The sequence below is a fragment of the Chaetura pelagica genome, unplaced genomic scaffold, assembly GCF_000747805.2.
Source record: "Chaetura pelagica isolate M959 unplaced genomic scaffold, ChaPel_1.0 scaffold106, whole genome shotgun sequence".
Taxonomy (NCBI): domain Eukaryota; kingdom Metazoa; phylum Chordata; class Aves; order Apodiformes; family Apodidae; genus Chaetura; species Chaetura pelagica.
In genome coordinates, this window is record NW_009954222.1 from 6,073,000 (window position 1) to 6,094,405 (window position 21,406).

The window sequence follows — 21,406 nt, forward strand, 5'->3', positions numbered from 1 at the left end:
AAAATCTTTGACTGAATTTCTGAATAATCAATCTACTAATGAACACCTGGTATCTTAATTTCATTTGGATAGATTTGATCAACATACTTAAATTATTTCAAAACTTTTTTACAATTTAAATGATGCTTAGGCATTCTTCTCCTTCTAAGCCTGAGTGCAGTCATGCATAGTCTTCTACATCAATCTCCCTTCTGTCAAGTAGAACTCTCAGGCTTTCACTTCCCCCAAAAAACATATGCACATTGCACCCAAATTAGGCGATTTCAACTAAAACTGCACCTAAGTTGCATAAGATTGTAGTTTTTTAAGTGAACTAACAAGAGTTAGATTAAAACTTTATAAACTTAAAATAATACAATTGCATTATTCTAAGAATGCTTATTTCATAGGTCCACTTTATAGCTTATGCTTACAAATGATGAAATATTTTAGAGATGTGAACTGAGACTTTATGACTGCATTTCTTTAATGCTAAATTTTTACCTTTTGTGTTTCAATGTGCTTCTCTAGGATTTCTTGCTTCTTTTTTCTCACATCTTGTTGAAGTCGTAATGCTTCCTAGAAGCATAAAAATTACAAAAAGTTTCTAGATTTTGAAAAGTAATTACAGGAGAATAATACAGTATATACCTCACAACTATACAGGAGTAACTCACAGTAACAGGAAAAAATTAGTCACAAACTTGAAGTTTAGGTTCGAAACACAGACAAAGTTTTAAATTATGTTTTGGAAAACCATACATCACCAAATTAGCGAAAGACTGAATGATCTTTCTTCATTATAACTGCGCTGTGAAGACTTCGTTATTACTTAGATACAAAGTAATCCCTTACACAACTCCACTGAAAGCTGAAAAGCAAAATAATAAACTACCACAAGAGGTACAACATGAAAGAGTTTAAGTGTGCAAGGACAGTATCTTGAAATCGACTGTAAATTAAGTCCATCAATTAAAACACATTCTCCAGTACAGTTACAAACAAAAAGAAAACACATGTTTTAAAGTTAAAATGTTACCCAAAGAAAACTCTCTCTTTTGCATCTGACTACTGTAACTTGGAAATGACAAGTACTGCCACTCTGCTAAAAAAAAATAAATCTGACATTGCAATGAACAAATGCAAATTAATTGAAACTCAGAAATTTGTGACATATAAAGAAGGAGACGCCACAGCTACTTTGCTCAGCTCCTACTAATGCCCACTGATAGAAAGCTACTGCTTCTTGCTTTCAGATACAGAATATAGAAGCCTTAGATACTCACAGAAAACAACTAAGAGCTTTGACGCCAAGATATTTACTAAGAGGAGAGGCAGAAGACGATTTTGCCTAGATCACCAATCGGCTGGGATCAGATTTCAAGTGGACTACCTTACACAAAGACTGTAAATGCACAACAGTCATAAAAAAAAAAGTAGCAGTAAGGTTTCTATATGTCTTCCCAAAAACTGACAAACATTGCTGCATGAAATGTTAGTTTCATAAAACAGAGTGCAATCGTTTTTCAGAAGGAAAAGGGAAGATAAGACAAGGGGATGAATACTAAGAAAAACTAGGGATGAATACTAAGAAAAACTAGGGATGAATACTAAGAAAAACTAGGGATGAATACTAAGAAAAACTAGGGATGAATACTAAGAAAAACTAGGGATGAATACTAAGAAAAACTAGGGATGAATACTAAGAAAAACTAGGGATGAATACTAAGAAAAACTAGGGATGAATACTAAGAAAAACTAGGGATGAATACTAAGAAAAACTAGGGATGAATACTAAGAAAAACTAGGGATGAATACTAAGAAAAACTAGGGATGAATACTAAGAAAAACTAGGGATGAATACTAAGAGACAAACATTGCTGCATGAAATGTTAGTTTCATAAAACAGAGTGCAATCGTTTTTCAGAAGGAAAAGGGAAGATAAGACAAGGGGATGAATACTAAGAAAAACTAGGGATGAATACTAAGAAAAACTAGGGATGAATACTAAGAAAAACTAGGGATGAATACTAAGAAAAACTAGGGAGATGGAGGAAAGCAGGGAGTGAGCACCACAAAATCATGTTTTTCTAAAAGTACTAGTATATTACAACAGAAATCTCCAAAGACAGGAAAGAACTTTAAGAGTACATGAAAAAAGCACCAATCACTTAGCCTGTCTTCAATGTCTTCTCAAAAAAACCCAAATCCTACAGCTGTTTTGATGAGTCAAAAATTTTATTACAACTTTTTTTGCTATTTCACAGGCACTAAGCATCTTAACTTGAAACATAAAGGCTCTAGTTCTGAAAAGCACATTTTAGGGAACAAGTATAAAATGAAATCCCAAAATTAAATGTGATTTCTTTAAAGTCTGGACCAATGCCATCACTGACATGCAGCTACAAACTGCTACTTCCAATTATATTAAACATTAGTTACAGGAGTTTATCAATAGGCTAAAATACTTGTTTCACGGTTATAATTCCTACAATGCTTATGTTAGAATCTACCTTAGTATTGAACTCTTAATTTGTGGTTTGAAACCAGTAAGGTAAATATTGTCCTATGTTTTTCTAAATAATAAGAATAAACCTGAAAAAGGAGCTTTACTGGGCTCTTCTGAAAGTTCTAAGCAAGCTAAGCTACAAGTTACCTATACAAGGCCAAATGCATTTTTGCTGCATTTCCTCTCTAACATCTAAAAAAAAAAAAAAAAAAAAAGGAGAAAACATAGCATTATGCAAAAAAATAAAAAGGGATGCAAAGGAACCATAGCTTGGAATGCAGAGTCATTTGGTTTTAACTTCCCTCAAATGAAGAAACCACTTTGGTGACAAGTACAAAAGCCACTGAGAGTAAGTGCCAGTTTAATGAGAATAAAGGCCAGTTCCAGAAAGGCTTAAGAGAGAAGAGTCATGACTATACTAGACTCCCTTCTCACTCATAATTGACAATTCATGCCTCAACACAAAGATTCTGCTTCCAGAAAAGTGTGTTTCACAATTTGAACTTCTATAGAATTTTAAAACAACTTCTTATGCTGCCTGAACATACACTGAAAAAATAATATACAAGTGCTGGATTTTCTTGTCCTTTGAAAATAAACTGTTACAGTGAATTTAATCTTTTAACTAGTTTAATCTATGCTCTTGAGATAAATATACATAGTGCACTACCTACAGTGGTCACAAGTTCCCAGTCTAGGTCCATTTCATAAAGAAGCGTATTTAATTTACCTGTTTTTTCTTCTGTGCTTCATTAGAGTCTAGCACGGAAGTGGAAACAACAGGCAAAGATTTCTGTGCTGCCTTCAAAGCAGCAGGGTTGTACACAGTTTTTGTCAAGCCAGTAGAAGTGGATAAAACCTATAGGAGGAAATCCATTTTATTTTTTTGCCAGTGAATTTCAATTTAAAAAAAAAAAACATGAGTGCTTAAAAATAGATAAGCGTCTTTTCCTTTGTCTGTTTCGATGATATGGAATATAAAAAATTTGGTGTAACAATTTTATTTGGAGTTGCTGAAGTTAAACCATTTTTGAAGAGGCAGCATCACATTAGATATCTAAGAATTATGAATATCAGATAATAAATATTTTCCATTGAGATGTCATATGTACTTCCAAGTTTCAAATATATTAAATTACAAATCTTTGAGCATAATTAAGGAAACGGAAAGCTGATATTTTCCCAAGAATAGTTGAATTTTTGTTTGTTTGTTTTGAAGTTTAAAACACCATTTTTCATGGCTGCAAGAATTTTCCAAGCAAAAGTTTAATGTAATTTTTGAGACAAAGCTCCAAAGTAGGAACAGTATTTCCTTTTCATATGCAGTTTGTGCAAAATCAAGTTTGCACAATCTACAAGAAGTAACTGAAGTACATCATACAGCAAAGAAGAGACTCCTATGTCTCTCTGTTCTCTTTCCCACGTTTGTGAAGAGGTATGAAAATTTCTCCATGACTTACTGAGAACACAGCTGTCTACCTTGCAAGCTCTCTTAAATATACTTTGTACATCGCCATAATACTTAAAAGATTTGGACTATTCTCTCTGCTTATCACAGTCCTTAAAAGACATTTTGGCCATGTTAGTATTGAAAAATCCACAGTTAAGCGCTGGAGAGAACATAGGCATGATCTTGTCTGCCTTGTTAGCAGATCACAGTAATTATGCAATTTGTATAATTTTAAAGAGTTTAAAAATAATGTATGTATGTGCTGAAAATTAAAAGACGCATGCAGAGTCTCCATAAAATAGACATAATGCCCACCAACAGGAAAAAACAAGAGACAGCCAAGAAATATCAGAAAGACAGATCAAGAGATCAGAAGAAGTTACAAAAGGAACGCTTCATATAAAAGCTTTTCACTTCATTGTGCTATTTATACTATTTCTTCCCACAGTGAAACATTTTCTAGAGTAGGCAGTGCAGAGAGGAGAACAAGGAAAAAATAAAAAACATGTTATGGGGTATTATAAAAGGTATATAAAATGCTGTAAGCAAGCCATTAAAAATAAGATTAAGCATATTAATGTATGCACATCACAATCATCCAGTTCCTATTAGAAAGTAGTTTTAGGACAGGCAATATTACAAACAAACTGAGCACCAAGTAAAGACAAAAAGTATTAACACGCTCTTTTTGCTCTGAACTGTCTTCATGGCAGAATGAACCATGATTCCTCATCTCTTCTAATATAAGAAGAGATGTCACAGCAAACATACCTACATCAACTAACACGGAAGGGCAAGAAGCAATATATTGTCTTTTAAATCTCTTAAAACTATTACACAGAAGAAATAAGGTGAATCTCTTCACAGGTTCATAAGTCGCAAGACCCAACACAGATCTTAAAAGGTCTCATGATGACTATTACATCTCCTTTTCCTCCTGCCCTTTCAGAAGCATAGCTACCTACTTTCTTACTGGAAAGTTCTCATCAAACTGCTCAGTAAGAAACAAAAAAACAAACATCTATCCCACAACATCTATGTTTTTTGACACTGGTCAATCTTTTAATTTCTAATATTTATAGTTTGTTCTCACTGCAAACTGAGCAAGGTATTTCCTTGCAAAAGGACAGCAGTAAAAATAGGTCAAACCAAGTTTCAGATCCTTATTAAATTGCTAACTGTACTGTAAGACAACACACCAAACAATCATTTTACCATAATATTCTTTGTAGAAAAGTGTTTCAGAATAACCCTTACGAAAGTAGGGGAAAAAGTTCTTTCCAGTCAAACTGAAAGACTTCCTGTTTCTAAGATAAGTATATAGTACGTGTGTAAAATGTAGTTTGGGAATATGCAGTAAGATATATTTTCTGCAACTAATTTAGGGCAACAAGAATGCAACTGAACAAACCACCAACAACATATAAGAAGACAAGAAAATTTGATTTAAGTGGATTACTCAGCTTGAAATGAGTCTAAGAGACACCCTCTACTATTACAACTCAACATTAAGCATTGTTACCTTGGTATGCTAAGTAAAGCACACCATCTTTGGAATAAATTTTACTTGTTAGATTCCACTAAATGCATTAAATGGCACAGTGTAAGGGGGCAGGCAAAGGAGAGGGAGGGGGGAAAATACAGTGGATGCTTCATTCATTTCAGGTCAAGCCAATTCCCAACAGAAACATAAACCTAGACAGAGAAATCTCGTTACTAGATAAAACTTGCTGCTTTTCTACCAAAAGTCTTCTCAACTAGATGTTATGAACACTGGGAAAGCCTGTCCCTCTAAGGCGCCAAACGACCTGGAAATATCCATTGCAAATTTTGCTACTAATGTAACATCAACAACTTTTGTGTTCTGAAAATTGCAACCACTGGGCAACATACTTAACTCATAACCAGAACTCAGATACATCTTTGCCACCTTATCTCTCTTTGTCTTTCCTATAATAATTAATTTCCACTTTTATCTTTTCACAAGTACTACAAATTGCAAGACTAAATAAGAGGGAAATGTTTACAGCATAACCTCTTAAGGGACACAAAACCCCCAACCGTTTTCGTAAAAAGGCCTTCTACAGATTCCTCTGTAGGGTCAAAACAGTCTTGCTTTTGATTTTAAGTTTATGTTTGCATTTTTCTAACAATTCAGAACCCTGAAACATATCTAGTTATCTTCAAAACTGAATAAATGGAACCTACTATGCTAAAAGAAAAATCACAGAATAGCAGCTTCAGTCCTAGCATTCTAGTAAGCATTTAGCCATCAGCTAAGCTGAGTTTCAGTAAGTAATACTTCATTAACCTTTAACAAATAACATTATTCATAGTTATGAAACAAACTTAATATTGACACAACAGATTTTATAATTAAATTAATCCTGCTGGTATTAAATATGAGAGGAAGAGCATAAGAGACATTCTCTTACCTTTTCAGTTGTTGGAGTAACTGGCTTTGACACAAAACCCAGTCTATCCTTTACAGGTATTTTAGTCACGTTCTAAGAAACAAACAAAATATATTATAGTTAAAATATACTTCACTTTAAGAATAATTTAACTGTGATTCCAAATGTTAGGAATTTGGAAAAAAAATTTAATTAATAAACCACAGACTTTTGAGCAACAATGCAAGAAAAATATGAAAACAGTTTATAAAATTAATTTTAGACATTTGATTTTACAGATAATATAAATCTATAAATAGACCGCATAAGACAAAGATAAAGCCTAATTTGGAATCAAAGATTATACTACAAATTTTTTGCAAGAAATCCATGACTTATTAGCTGGCAGAGCATTATATACACAGGGCCTTTTAAATGCACTTCAGTTTTTGTGTTTTATAATCTGGTATTTGCAGGAATCAACTACATAAAGTTGTTGTTTGAATTTACACTACAAATGTTTTCTGAAGCATGGTGGTCCTCCTTTCAGAAATAAACTAGAATAATAGTACAATGCTAATAACGAAATACTTCTAAGATTATAAAAATTTAAAGGCTATTTCTAATGGGAGTAACATGCCAAATTCTGTCATGATTCATACTGGTACTGTGGTTACATTCTTCATTGTATTAAGGATGACCTAGAAATACTGAAAACACTTAGATGCTGACCATTGGTTTCTAACAGTTTTAGCTGTTTAACAAATACAGTATGTGTAAAAGGATAGCTTTTAGTTCTTTGGATAGAAACAAACTTTATTTTGAAATCCGAAAACTACAAGCTAATACAATACTACTGAACATTAGTTTTGGTTTCTTGGGTTTTTTTTAACTAAGTGAAAGCTAAGATACTAAAAAGTAAGTCTCCATGCTTTGGTAACACAGCTGAGTGTCACTGCTCTGAGGAAAAAAATTAGCATCAAAAAACACCCACAATCAAATTAGATCCACTTACAAGCAGCAAATGTGTACTTGCACTACATGAGTAACTGTAACAGGTACACTAATACACTACAGAACATATTACAGAGAGAAAATCGTGCAACTGATTTTTTTACTGTCATACATACCTGAGTGACTTCTGTATTGGCACTCTGTGCTTCTGCAGGTTCAACATTACTTGCAGGTACTGGGCCTAATCGCTCCTTGACTGATTGTTTCACTACGGGTAAGCTAGGCTGCTGAACTAAGGGTTGTATTACCTGTAACACCACCCCATCCCCAAAAAAGCATATCATAGTATTAACAAAAAGGCAACTACATATACAGTTCAGTAACACACAATGAAATTTCTGCAATAGCATTTAGATTTACACTTCCTCCTCCTTTCTAGTATTCAATAGCTTTTTTACCTGATGGGAAAACTAAACACTTCATGAGATTTACGATGTTACACTGACTATTTGCATGGTGCATACAGCAACAGCATCTATTTTACACTTGCAGCTCACAGAAGTGATTAAACAACTCTACTAACAATGTCTACTTGGGATATCTTAATTTCCATCTGTTAGAACTGAACAAGTAGTCTTCTGATTCCTTTCACAAATCTTTCATCATCAGCCATTTAGTTATGGGAAGGCAGAATACAAACTTGTGTCATAAAGACTCTTGCTTTTTATAGCAGCATGTCACTTTTCATCTTCTATGTGTTTAACTTGGACAAAACTGGAAAAAAAAGAAGGATATGGAGACATGCAGTCATGGGACTGAGGAAAAAGAAAAAAGAGCAGCTAATCCTTAATCTACTGTGGATATGCCCTGACAGCTAATACCTTAATGTTTTTATTTAAAAAAAAAAAAAAAAGTAAGACTTCAGACCAAAAAAAAAATGCTTCTAAGCAAGCTTCCTGTCATATTTATGACCCTCAAGAGGTCACCTAATCCATTCCTCCACTCCAGGGCAAAGTTAGCTATACCTAAACCATTACTGACAGTATGTATTTATCTAGTTCTTACAGATTTCCCATGAAAGAGGTCCTATCACCTCTCCAGGCAAAAGTGTTTCAGTATCCTTTAGCATTAGAAAATGCTTCTTAATACATAAATCTCCTGTGATGCCATTTAAGCCCAGTACTACCACTTATATGTAACACAGATGTGAAGAGCACATTATTTCTGCATCCTCACAGAAGCCTTTTATTTGATGATTTCTTATGGTTGACTGCCATAATCTTTACTAGATACTTCCACTCCTTTCTGAATTTCCACAGCAAGAATTTTTCCAAGCAATCCTGCTGAGGAAACAGCAATGGTCAAGAAACTGAGCAAGACCAGATAATACTGAAAGGACAACTTAAAAGTCAACTGATTTTATATTGAAAACATTTCAAAATTCTGTTTTTAGTGCCTGACACAGAAAAAATTCTGTCTGGAAATCACTATAAATACATGTGGAATCAATTAATCTGTAATTAATTATTACAGCAGAAATCTTGAAAAAAATCCAAATACTGTGAAGTACTGTAAGAGTTTCCATACTACTTGCAGATATGACATAAAATATGAATTTCAATGAAAAGGGAAGTAAATATTCATGTTCCTGAAAGGCTCATGAATTAAAAATGCCTGTTTACTGACTCGACAATTTGATAACTGTTACATTTGGGGGTAGAGCAAGATTAAAACACTGCACTTTCCTGTTTAATATTTTCTTGTCATTGTGTGCCCCCTATCACCCACAACAGACTTCAAATCGTACTTTCCTGACACATGATTAAAGGCTGTCCTTTGTGAAATGGGAACCCTTAATACTATCCCATGGTACTGAGGGGAATTATTCTCAAACTATCAAAGTAAACTTGGCAAAAGTGGTGTGCTGGGAAGCCAGAAACATCACTAAAAAACTGTAACACTATTTAAAATTGATGTTGAGCAAAATAAACATACAGATCAGATACCTGTCTGGAAATACACAGCTAATACTCCAAGCTGGATGGCATAATCAACAAATAAGCTGATGTCCACAACTATGCCAGCTATCCTACTCAGGAGAGATGATTGTGTGAAAGCAAAATACATACTCCACTGCCCTCTTGTGGCTGTGTGATGTAAATCAAGCCTATAAAATAGCATTTTGAGTAGCACTAGTTCAGATCACACAAAGATATTTATAAATTTGAATCCAAACCCAAATCTCAAGGACAATAACTCAGTAAAGAGTGAGACAGGCATAGTTAAAACTGCATTGCTGTAGATAAAAAGCAGGGCAACTGTTACAAAAGGAGGAGAGAAAGGAAACTGTTACCTAAAATACCCTACAGCAGGATTGCTATGGAAAATGAGGTCATTGATTCTGAGTAATGACAACATCCAGCATCCACAGAAAGGAGGAATGCACAACTTACAGCAGCAATTGAAAGAATCCGTTAGCAACCTGTTCACTGTATCATGTATATAAATAAGTGAAAATCGCTTCTACAGAGTATACCTTGTTTTTTTCTGTGCAGAATGCCTTCTCCTACACTTACAAACAAATCCAGTAAAGCAGGATACTCAAGTATTTAGGACTTGCCTAAAGCAGGAGTTAACTGACAAGACTGTCTATCCAATAACCTAAATGACTAGAGAGAATCCACGCTTCCTGCTGTGTTTCAGCAGAACCACTACACCTGCTAACCAAGCTGAGTTGGCTTGCCACAAGTTACTAATCTAAACTCTGTAACAATAATTGCTGTTTCATTCATATTCTTAAAAAGTTGCCAGTGATAATATGCAATTATGCACTCCACTATGCTATACAATTCAAATATATAGAACAGTTCACTTGGAAGCGACCTACAGTGATCATCTATCTAGTCCGACTGCCTGATCACTTCAGGGCTAAGCAGAAGTTAAAGCATGTTATTATGGGTATTACTCAAAATGCCTCTTAAATGCTAACAGGCTTGAGGCACTGATCACCTCTCTAGGAAGCCTGTTCCCATGTGTGACCACCCTTGTTGTAAAGAAAAGCTTCCTAATGTCAAGTCTGAACCTCCCCTGCTGCAGCTTTGAACCATTCCTGTATGTCCTGTCACTGCATATCAAGGAGAAGACATCAGCACCTCCCATTTCACTTAAAAATGTAAAATATCCTCAATCCATTTCCATAAAAGTTAGTCTCTGTAATGGAGCTCTTTTCTTACACTGTTGTTTGTATGTCCTCTCTCTACATACATATTTGTGTATATCTGTACAAACATATAGGTACCTTTGCATAAAACAAATTCTACTGCTACTTTCTATAGCAGTACGCATGCTCAGCAAGAAAAGAAAGACTGGAAAAAACAGCTCCCTTTGGAGAAAAATTCAGATTACCTCCCAAGAAAGGAAGTATAACTGCCATCTTTCTTATGCACACCAGAAGAAAAAAAAAACAACCTATACTGGTTAACATAAAATAGATGTTATTTGGCAGACAGTGGCATCAAATCTTACTTAACATGAGATGACCACAGAGCTGAACTCTCCTTAAGTCACAGAAGGGCTTTCTTCAGTCTTATCTTGCTACTCAACTCCTGACCCTTGTATCTGAGGTCAAAGAATCTACAATTTAAAAGTAACTTTTGGAAAAGAATTACATGAAGTGTTCATTATTTCTCAAGTATTTTGTTTACTCTCTATAAGCATTTTTTAATGTTTAAAATACTGTATTTTTTACACAACATTCTAGATAGAGTAGACTTAGATCCTCTACCTTCTGTGGGGTGGCTTGGATTGGTGGTGCACTGCCCTCTCGATGCCAATAAACTTTAATAAAACGATTATTTAATACTGCTTCTGTACTTGATATAGCTTTCTTGGCTTCCTCATGTGTGGCAAACTGAATAAGCGCACCTTCTGGATCACCTTGATATGCAACCTAAGATGTAAAACAGAACAACAAAACTTACGCCTGTAGCATTTTCATTTGTGCCTTGGTTATCATAAAATCACTAGTATTAGCTTTTACAATTTAAACCCAGTATGGGTCAGCAGATAAATTATTTCTGTTCATGATTCTGTTTGAAAAACCTGTTCAAAAAGCAACCTTGAGATTAAGCTGATAGATTTTTCTTAAAGTTAAAAACCCAAGGCAAACAAACTGCAGTAAAATACCTGAACAGTCAAACAGTATTTCTAATTGTAAATATGAGTAGTTGCTTAAGAGACAAGAGAAAGCATCACTGAAGGGAAGAAAACTGCTACAAATAATACAGAGGTCAGTTAATAAATGTCTTGTCTAGTATCAGAACTAGACAAAGTTAATTATGGTTTTCCATTAGCATTACTGTTCAGACACTTTCAGAGGACAAAATTATAATCTTTTGGAAGAAGACCGTAGTTTGCAATATCTGTGTACCTGTCTCTCTATAAATATCCACATATAATTTTACTTGCCTTACTGTATTATACTGCCTCCTAACACCCATATTCTTAGGTGAAGTATGGAAAGGCTTAAGACATGTTTAAGAGCAACTAAGAGAGATTTAAATTCCCTCAGTGTTCAGACAGGTACAGGAGATTTATTCTGCACTGTATTATGTCACTTCATTCAACCTCTCAGTGCAAACAAGAAAGTGTATATGAAGACAGAAGCTAGCATCTGCAACTTGTTGATAAAGAAACACTTAAGAAAACTGAGTAGCTTAGAGACTGGATATGAAATACTGACATAAGACATACAGATTGCAGTATCTAACATCAACTCAAGTTAGGTCTTGGTTCATTACATCTCTTTTTTATCCTTCTGCAATTGTTTGCTTATTTTTGCTTATAAATGTGGGTCACTCAGATGCATCATGAAGTAATTTATAAAGACACAGGGACTGCTTTTTGAATGAGAAATACAGATTTTCTGTATTCACAAATTATCTCAAAAAATAGAGGGTTTAAGGTATCAGACCCAAACTTCAGAACACTTCCCATCAATTTTCAATGTATCATTGAAGTCTTATCTGGGAGGAAAACCTTTGAGTAAAATCTAAATAAGACCAGAACATTTCCTTTCTGCTTCCATTAAAAACAATTAGATCATGTTCAAAAAACAAATTGAGAAAATAATGAGAATAGATTCAGGGAACCAGTTAAAAAAAAAAATTGGCATTCTTCTTTTAGCAACTGCTTCTGTATCATGAAGTAAAGCATACAGTCTTCTCTTTGATGATTCTTACCTGCAAGTTGACTAAGTTTCCAAACTTACTGAAGTGCTCATTAAGTTTGCTGATATTGTTAAGTTCTGGGGGAACTTTCCTCAATTCAAGTTTTGTATTTTCATTTCCAAACTGCACCTTCTTCTGGAAACCTGGACTATTCGTTCTGTTAAAATTTTGCCTGCAACAAATAAAAATCAAGCCAGAAATCCATAGCAAGCTAGCAAACACAATGTTAAATTGTATAAGCTTACAGAGGAGTGTGTGAATGAGACACAGAAAGATCTGCAGACTTAAAAAAAAAATAGTGAAATTTTAGAAAAGTGTAGAAGAGAACAGCACACAGGCCCTTATAGCTGCAGATTTCCCAACTGATACTCTGAGCACAAACTAGCACAAAAATGTGTGAGATATTTCACAGTAATTTGTTTGTAAGTCCTGACTTCTCTCAAAAAGCTATTTCTCAACTATTCCATAGAACCCTGCCACTAAGGTTTCAACTAGCACTTCAAGGCTCTCCTCAGTCCCAGTAAACTCATAGAATCTCTTAAAACCTTTTGTCACCCCAGGTATATCGGGAAACTAAGCACTAAACCCTGTATTTTCTGTCAGTAACACACCTGGCAACTCAATACAAAATAGTAATGATACAATTTCAAGACTAAAATCAGTCATCCCTAACAATCACCACACTGCAGCTTCTCTCTTTCATAGGCCATTCCAGCTTTCAGGAAGTAGATCTTGTTACCATTCAAAGCAACTTCAGCTACCTCTATACTGCCTTTGAGAGAAGACAGTCAAATACAAATGACACTATAGCATGATTTATTTTAGTACAGCCAGCTTATTCACAGCTTACCTTGCTTGCAATTTATATATATTTAGATATGTTTGAAGTTACAGAAAAGAGCTCCACAAAATTCCAACCATTAACCCAACCTTGTGTTAATGATCACTCACTTGTCAAACCAAGTCTTCTTTGCAGGAACTCCACCATCCCCTGCACCAATTGTTCTTTTCCTGGATTCAGCATCTACCACTATTCTCATACTACTTTTATTAGGAGGTTTTTCTGTAAACAGACAAAAATATTACAGGGTTTTTTTGTATTTTCTGTGTATTTGATCGTAAAAATTTTGTCACACTGAATTTGCATTGAAAAGCCTGTTTACTTTGAAATTACTATGATCCTTGTTCAAACTGGATCAAATCTTGGTCACAGGCTTCTCTTAACTATCAACAGACTCTGTGGCAGATCAAAATAGCTAATAACTTTATTTTGTCACAGTAACATCATTCGTAAGGAGAACAAAAGGGTGTGACAGAAAGCAACTGCCTCAAGATGACTGCACTCACTGATTGGCAATGTTCCACACAATATTCTGAGGCTCACACTTCTACTAACACCTCCACTCTACTATTAAATGGCACACACAAAAAACCTAGTGATAGGAAATGTACAGTACTCCAGAGCACTAACATGCAGGAGCAAGATTTAATAATGGGATGGGAGACGAGTGGCTCTTGCTTGAAGAACAGGAATTCTACACCGAGAGAAACCTAAGATTATTAAATACAAATACATACAAATGTAAACAAATCCAAATTTTAAAATTTGGTTTATCCCTCCTCCTTCTCATTTTGTATGCTGCTGTCTCCCCCCAGAACCACAGGAACTATGACGTTAAGATTACTCATGCGTAATTGGCTGCTATCTGATAAAAATTACTCTCTCCTCTCCACAACCAAAATCACCCTAGGAGTCTGTTACAGAAACATTAACTTTGAGCAGCTATTACAGCCAAGTGTCAATTGTGCAGTATTGCAGCAAGAGATTTCATTCTTCCTGTAAAAATGCACACACAAACCAACTATAAGGGTAATTCTCTATTCAACTGAACTTCTCTAAATTCCTGAAGATTTTTACATATGCAACATTTTCCAGTATTACATACTCTGAAAACTGCCTCAATCTGCATTAATTTAAGAAGACCAAATAAACTAAGTAAGCATAACTTTGAGGGCATACCTCTAGGTGGTAGATCCATATCACCTGATGTGAGTCCTATCAAATTTGGTCTTTGGGCATGTACTCTATGTCTATACATAGGTCTTGAAGTATTTGTTATACTTGGAGCTTCTGGATTATAGCCATCTGTGTCATACGTTTCTGGTAACAAAGAAATTGTCTAATTAAAATAAATTGTAGTTAAACCCCTAAGCTTTCAAATGTATTTCTTACAATTACAAGATACAATTACAATGGAAGAGTTGTGTAAACGCTACATTAAAAAACTGCCATGACATGTCTTCTGCTTGAACACAATGAAAATATTATTTCATAGTCAAGATTAACATTTTACATGCAAATTTTACTTCTGTTCTGAAGTAAGTTAGAAAAAAAGAGCGTTAAGTTAATGTCACAGTCTAAATGATACAAACATACTCTCTAAATTACGGAATTATCATCTCTAAAACATACAGTATAATATAAATCAAGGTTATTCTATTTAGCAAACCTTGTGGGCAAAGCCTCAGTACTACACCTGCTGTAAAAAGAGAGGGTGGAGCAGGAGGCGGCTGGTGATGAATACCCGTTGTGACAACAGTAGGAACTGAGCTAGTTGCTGAGTTTGGGGGAGCATCCATGCCAGCAGGCTGCAATGGGGGAAGGGGAGGGGGTGGTCCTGTAAAAAAATTAAGAATAACACTATATTCATTTATTATCCACTAAGCTTACATTACACTCAACTCTTACAGAAATCGACCTGAAATGATTCTGAGGCTATTAAATAAAGGGGGTGAGAGGGTATGTATACAGACACGATACTGTACCATTCATTCATATGAAACCATCACTGCCAGCAAATGACTCAGAACTTAGATTACAGAGAAAAGTATTTGAATAGTTTAATACTTCTCCAAACATTTTATATAAGCAAAATCTAGTTGCTAAGCCAGCATTTATTTTTACCAACAGAGTATCTTTAAAGCTCTATAAAACTCCCTCAAAGAAACAAATTATTTAATAGTCTATAACAAAAATATTAAATGACAGTAACTAACTTGATGGAAATTATTTTTTCCCAATACCCAAGAATATTGCTAAAATTCTGCTAGAAAGTCCAAGGGAACCTTCTTTAAGAGAGGTTTTAATTGGTTGGTTGGACTTTTTTTACGACAGGTAACTGACACTTTCAAAGCTGAGCAGTCAAGCTTGATCTTCAATCTAAACATTGGCAAAATCAGGCTCTGGGAAAGATATAAAGTCACATATTTGGACTTTCCACACAGATCCAGAAATAATATTTGAGGCAGAACCAATAACCCCAGCAATAGTTTACTTTCTATACTGAGTGAAATAAATAAATTCAGTACTTACTTTAATACACTATCAACCAGAAATTAAAACATTTTAAGAAACTTCCAATCACTATCAAATATCAATTGTTGTTGAAAAATTTTACCAAATGACACATCTATGTTAATTAAAAAAAAAAAAAGGAATACTCACATAAAACTAATGTAACAATTTTTAAGCCACTCAAGGGAACTGAATACTGAACTGCTCTTTTATATAAATGATAGACAGGCACACAAGTCTTCATGTCATTTTTAGTATTTGAGCCAAAGTACTTTCTAATGAAAGAGTAAGCAAGCTGTAGAATTTTCTTAGTTCATTTACAAGTTTAGTTTCAAAATTCATCACAAATCGCATTTTCAGGTGTAAATTTGACGAGGTCATGAATTCTCATTAATTTTAGCATTAAAAATGAAATGCCAAATATCTGTTGTTTCCAGGACTTTCCCTTCTTCTCTAACAAGAGTCAGTTTCAGACAATTTCTCCTATAAAACTCAGGGAACTAAGTTTTGCCATGCCATGTTTTTGCTTAAGCACAGTTAAAATACTACCCCATATATTCAATGTTCCCACTCAACATGCAAATTTTACAACAACCAACCACGCAACCATCACTATAAAACCAAGTATTTTGGCATAAGCTATGACACAGCAGAGCAAAGCAAAACTCTGTAAAGTAGAATTGGCATTCCTAAAGCAGCTTTTAGCACTGCATACAACTCAAGTAACATACAGGCTTTTCTACTAATAAATTGGGTTTAATCTTTTTAAATTACCTGTTACAGGGGGAAGGCTAGGTGGTAAAGGGCCTGGTGGTGGCACTGGAGGTCTAAGGTTAACAGGAGGAGGACTCAGAATTGGTGGAGGGGGAGGAAGTCCAGGAGGAGGTGGTCCTTCGACAACAGGGGGTTGTGCTGGAAAAGGCAGGATGCCAGAAAGATTCACATCTTCTACCACTACTGGATCGCTTCCATGATCAAAAGGGCACATGTCTCCTCTCATACAGAAACCCTTTTCTGAAACAGCAAAACAAAAATAATTGTTGTTAGTAATTCAATAACTGTAGCTTAATGCAGAGTAGCTAGGAGAAGTTCTATGTATAATGCAGTAGTTTGTAAATGAAGAACTTCACATACCAGCAGAACTAGAATATAAAGCTGATCATTTAACTTCATTTTAACAGCACACAGAAAGATTGCAGCAACATTCTAGCAGAATAAAGGCAGGAGTTAAGAGTTTTCTTGAAGAGTTCTGCACTAAACTGAAAGCAGAGTGAAACCTTGGTAGAATAACATTAACATAAATACAGTGTTTCTAAGTAACAAGCGTAGAGGAAGGGATCAAGAAACGCCTATTAAAGTTCAGAGAACCTACTACTATTTTTCCTCTTTTCTAATTATTGCAGAAAGAATTAAGACTATTTTGATGCAATTTTATGTGATTAAAAGGGTCTGCTGTAACAGGACAACAGGTGATGGTCTTAACCTAAGAGAGTTATGTTTAGACTAAATATAAGGAAAAAATTTTTTACAATGAGGGTGGTGAAACACTGGAACATGTTGCTTCAGAAAGGTGGTAAGATGCTCCCTCCCAGCAACCTGATCTAGTTGAACACGTCCCTGCTCAATGCAGGGTGGCTAGATGAGATGATCTTTAAAGGTCCCTTCCAACTGAAACTACTATAAGATTCTATGATTAGAAACAGTCCCCACAAAAAACCAAATGAAAACAAAAAAACACACCCCACGAGAAACCCAACAAAACGCAATATGGGAGGAAGCTTAAAACATCTTCTGGTAAAACAGGAAGAAAGCTGAGTGTTTGCATCCTCAAAACATGATGCTGCAAAGCAGTCAGTATTACCTCATCTTCAGGGCAAGTTACAGAATATACAAACTGAAATACTAAGGAAAAACAGAAGTTCCATAGAGTAGATTAAGTAGAAAATGTGAAAGTGCAAAAAGGAAGAGCAGTATGTCAGTACCAATTAGCCACCAGAAAGATGAGCTTTCAGTTTAGAAGACACAAACAGCCATGACAAGAGCAAATGGAAGAGACATCTACTGACAGATTTTAGTAATAATCAGAAATTTAGAGGAAAAAACCAAAACCAACAGTAAAAACTGGAGGACAACTATATCAGTTTTCCAAGACATTACTATTTGCTTCATATTCAGAAATTTGCAGTAATAAGCTGCTACAGAAAACACTTAAAGACAGTTTTCACACTTGCATGTTTAGTTCCTTTCTAAAAAACCTGTGGAGCTGCAAGACCATGACAACAACATTCTGCAGCTCAGCTTGCACTAGAAGAAAACTTCAAAGCAAAACTACCCTTTCACAACTCTCCTCACTCCACAGTATTGCTACAATGTACACCGGAAAAGTCATCCTTCACTAGTACAACTCTACCAACATTTGAGAGCTCAGGCTCCCATTTTCTTAAATTAAATCACACTATTCTAATCAGAGCTCTGAATGTAAACTGGCCTAGATCTTAAATTCGTTATTTTGTTACACAACAAAAAAAAACAAAACCAAGCTAAACAAAACTTTAGGAGGAAATTTAAACTCTGTTGAGCTAAGAGGTCAATTGGCTGAATTAGGTAAGTCACTGTTAACTGAAGCACCCCTTGTGTGGATTTCAGCACAAGATATGCAAAATTATACTTTAAGACACAAATAAGCACAAAACCTCTTCTGTTTCTAAGTGACACTCACAATGAAAAACTGGGTTAACATGAGCTTGGGAAGTTGCAGCTCTAGACCTTCCTAGTTAAAAATTACCTCTTAGGATGGAATAGGAACGAGGTCCATATAGGGTGCTTAATCATGGTCAAAACTACGAAATACAATACTTAGCCTGAACATGATATAAGACAGGAAACCTGTGTAAAAGAGGACTTTTTAATGTAATTTTTTTAATATGAAGTACACAATGTTCCATCTGCATAAAATAATACAGTAACTACAAAAAAATATACGCACACTAACAGAATTGTCTAAAACTAAGTGATTACAAACTGGGATAAAATTTGCCTTCAATAATTGTGTAATAGAAAAAACACAGCATTAGAGGAGATTAGGAAAAGAAAGGAAAATTACCTCAATCTTTTCAGAAAGGGGCTAACTACAGCTGCAGGAAGCAATTCAAAAAATACAGCCTTACCATCATAATCTCTACATCGTTTCTTTGGCAGCGGAGGTCTTCCATAGGAGTTGTGGTCCAGCTGCTCTTCATGGAACTCTGACCAGCTTTCAGTAGTGTTATTTCCATGATGAGCAGGAGCAATAACAGTAATAGTGCTGCTCAGAGTAGGAACAGGGTAGTGGCCAGATGAAATATTTGTCACAGAAGAAACTGGAGTATAATTGTTCTCTAATGGGTCTGTCCTATCTAGATCGTATTTTGGCTTTCCCAAATCCCTTTCTGTAAAAAGACATAAACCAAAACAAAAGAAACTAATTATTTTGTACATTTTCACTAGAAACAGCCCATAACCTACTTAAGTATCTTTAATTCACACCTATTCAACTTAAAATATGAAAGTGATAGTTGAAATGTTCTACAGGTTTTCCAGACTGCCTGTACAATCACCACCCTTAGGAGTTACTTTAAACCCAACTGGATATGGTGTTGAACAACTTCATCCAGTTTACTTTCTTGGAGATAGGGTGTTGAACCAGATGACCTTCAAAGGTGTCTTCCAACCTCAACTATCCCATACTCCTATATGCCAAAGTTTTAATCAGAAAAAAAATTATATTAAAAGTACATAGCTGCAGTGTTATTTCAGTAACAGCTATACCCACAATAAAGCAGAAACCCTATTTAACTTCAAGCACAGAACATCTTCTGTAGTGATGCATTTATTCTAAGAACTTCACATGGAAAATTAACCTGAATGAAGGGAAGTAATGGGCAAGAAAAAGGCAGCCCCCACTTGAAAATAATGTAAAAGTTACACATTTTTATGTTTTAAGACACTGTTATTGTTCTATCTTCACATTGTTTATTTTCATTTTATCTGCATTCAAATGTGTATATTTAACCACATGCAAACCTTTATCATGATGGGAGAAATAATAGTACTTGACAGGTGTGGAACGTTCCAGGCCAGACACAGCAGTAACATAACCTTTTATTCTGAATACATATAAACTATTATCTTATTTTCCAGTACTGCCATAAAATAAAAAGTAAGTATTATGACACTGTTGGTAGACTCACACAATGACATGTGAAGGTGTCCCTGCCCATGGAGGGGGGTTGAAACTAGATTATCTTAAAGGTCCCTTCCAACCCAAGCCATTCTGTGATTCAGTGATTAAAGAAACATCAATAAAAATGACTTAAAGATGGCAGGTAAGTGTGGGTAAAACACTTTTCTTAATGTACTTGGAAAAAGAAACAAAGCCTGCACTACAAGATATTGCCTGCAAGATATTACTGTTGCAGCTTATGTAAAACACTCCTTAAATTAAGATTTAATCACATTGTAATATTTTTATTTTACTGCTGCATGTTAACTTGATCACTCATAGGTTGTTCGGAAAATACCTGCTTGCTTATTTTCAGGAACTCTGCACTACTGTTTTTAAGACTGAGTTAGCAAACACCCATCTACAGAAAGAAAAATAATACACAGGAGACTCAAACCACACTACTACTTAGCTCTACAGAGTTTAAAACAGAATAGAGAGATTATAAAATAACTCTCAATGTTCTTTTTCAATTTATCGTTAACAACTACTGTGGGAAAAAGCATTCATTTCAGCTGAAGAAACAGCTTTATTTTTCAAGGCACTTTATTTGAAAAACTGCTGTACTGAATCTTTTAGTCTTATAGATAACTGTACAAATGCAAACATTTACTGTAATGATTTCAGCCCCTCCCTATGACACCAAGAATGAGGGAAGACAAATATAACAGAGCTGTACTTGTGTGTACTGTGTTCTGCTTGACAAATCCTGCCAAACAGGTAATTTCTCCTAATTCTGTCTTCACAGATTTTTACATCTTCCTGAAACAGACTCCGAGTTTCCTAAAATTTAACAAAACTCAATTAATTTGGATTTTTCTGCCCCTCTTACAGCACAGAGGGAAAAGAGGGGAAATAAGCACTAAAAACATTCATATAAGCCTAGTATCCACAGACAACCAAGCTAAATTTGAAAAACAAGAACAGTAGAGGAAATTTTGATACATCTTGAACACAGTGTTTAGGTTTAGCATCTAAATTTTGTAGACAACATTCACCGTATTTTAGAGACCAACTGTTGGTACCTCTGCTTCGTGTTCTGCTCCGGCTTCTGCTCCGGTCTCGATCCCGGTCCCGCAATCTCTCTTTGCTCCAACTTCTACTTCGACTCCTGCTGTAGCTCCGACTCCTCCCTCTTCTTCTGTTATATCGATCTCTATAGGAATCTCTTCTGGGAGGATTTCGGTCATAATCTCTTTTCCGAGAACGTTCATCTTTTTTCCTTTCATCACGGCTTCTAAATATGCAATTTTGTAGGTTAATCAGAATAATTATAA

General features: G+C 35.0%; 1 protein-coding gene across 2 annotated transcripts in view; it reads right to left on the reverse strand.

Moving 5' to 3' along the window:
* RBM26 (RNA binding motif protein 26) overlaps window positions 1-21,406 on the reverse strand; it is a 52,923-nt gene that overhangs the window by 17,446 nt on the left and 14,071 nt on the right. Inside the window, exons 5-16 of one of the 2 annotated variants that reach the window (XM_010003503.1) lie at window positions 21,155-21,366; window positions 19,036-19,296; window positions 16,643-16,882; window positions 15,055-15,191; window positions 14,534-14,693; window positions 13,465-13,576; window positions 12,526-12,685; window positions 11,070-11,234; window positions 7,462-7,593; window positions 6,374-6,445; window positions 3,219-3,347; window positions 484-558 (exon numbers count right to left, since the gene is read on the reverse strand). In XM_010003503.1, coding sequence (XP_010001805.1) covers window positions 484-558; window positions 3,219-3,347; window positions 6,374-6,445; window positions 7,462-7,593; window positions 11,070-11,234; window positions 12,526-12,685; window positions 13,465-13,576; window positions 14,534-14,693; window positions 15,055-15,191; window positions 16,643-16,882; window positions 19,036-19,296; window positions 21,155-21,366 — 1,855 coding nt within the window. Of the gene's footprint in view, window positions 1-483; window positions 559-3,218; window positions 3,348-6,373; window positions 6,446-7,461; window positions 7,594-11,069; window positions 11,235-12,525; window positions 12,686-13,464; window positions 13,577-14,533; window positions 14,694-15,050; window positions 15,192-16,642; window positions 16,883-19,035; window positions 19,297-21,154; window positions 21,367-21,406 lie in introns of both variants that reach the window. The other variant, XM_010003504.1, reaches the window with a different exon arrangement.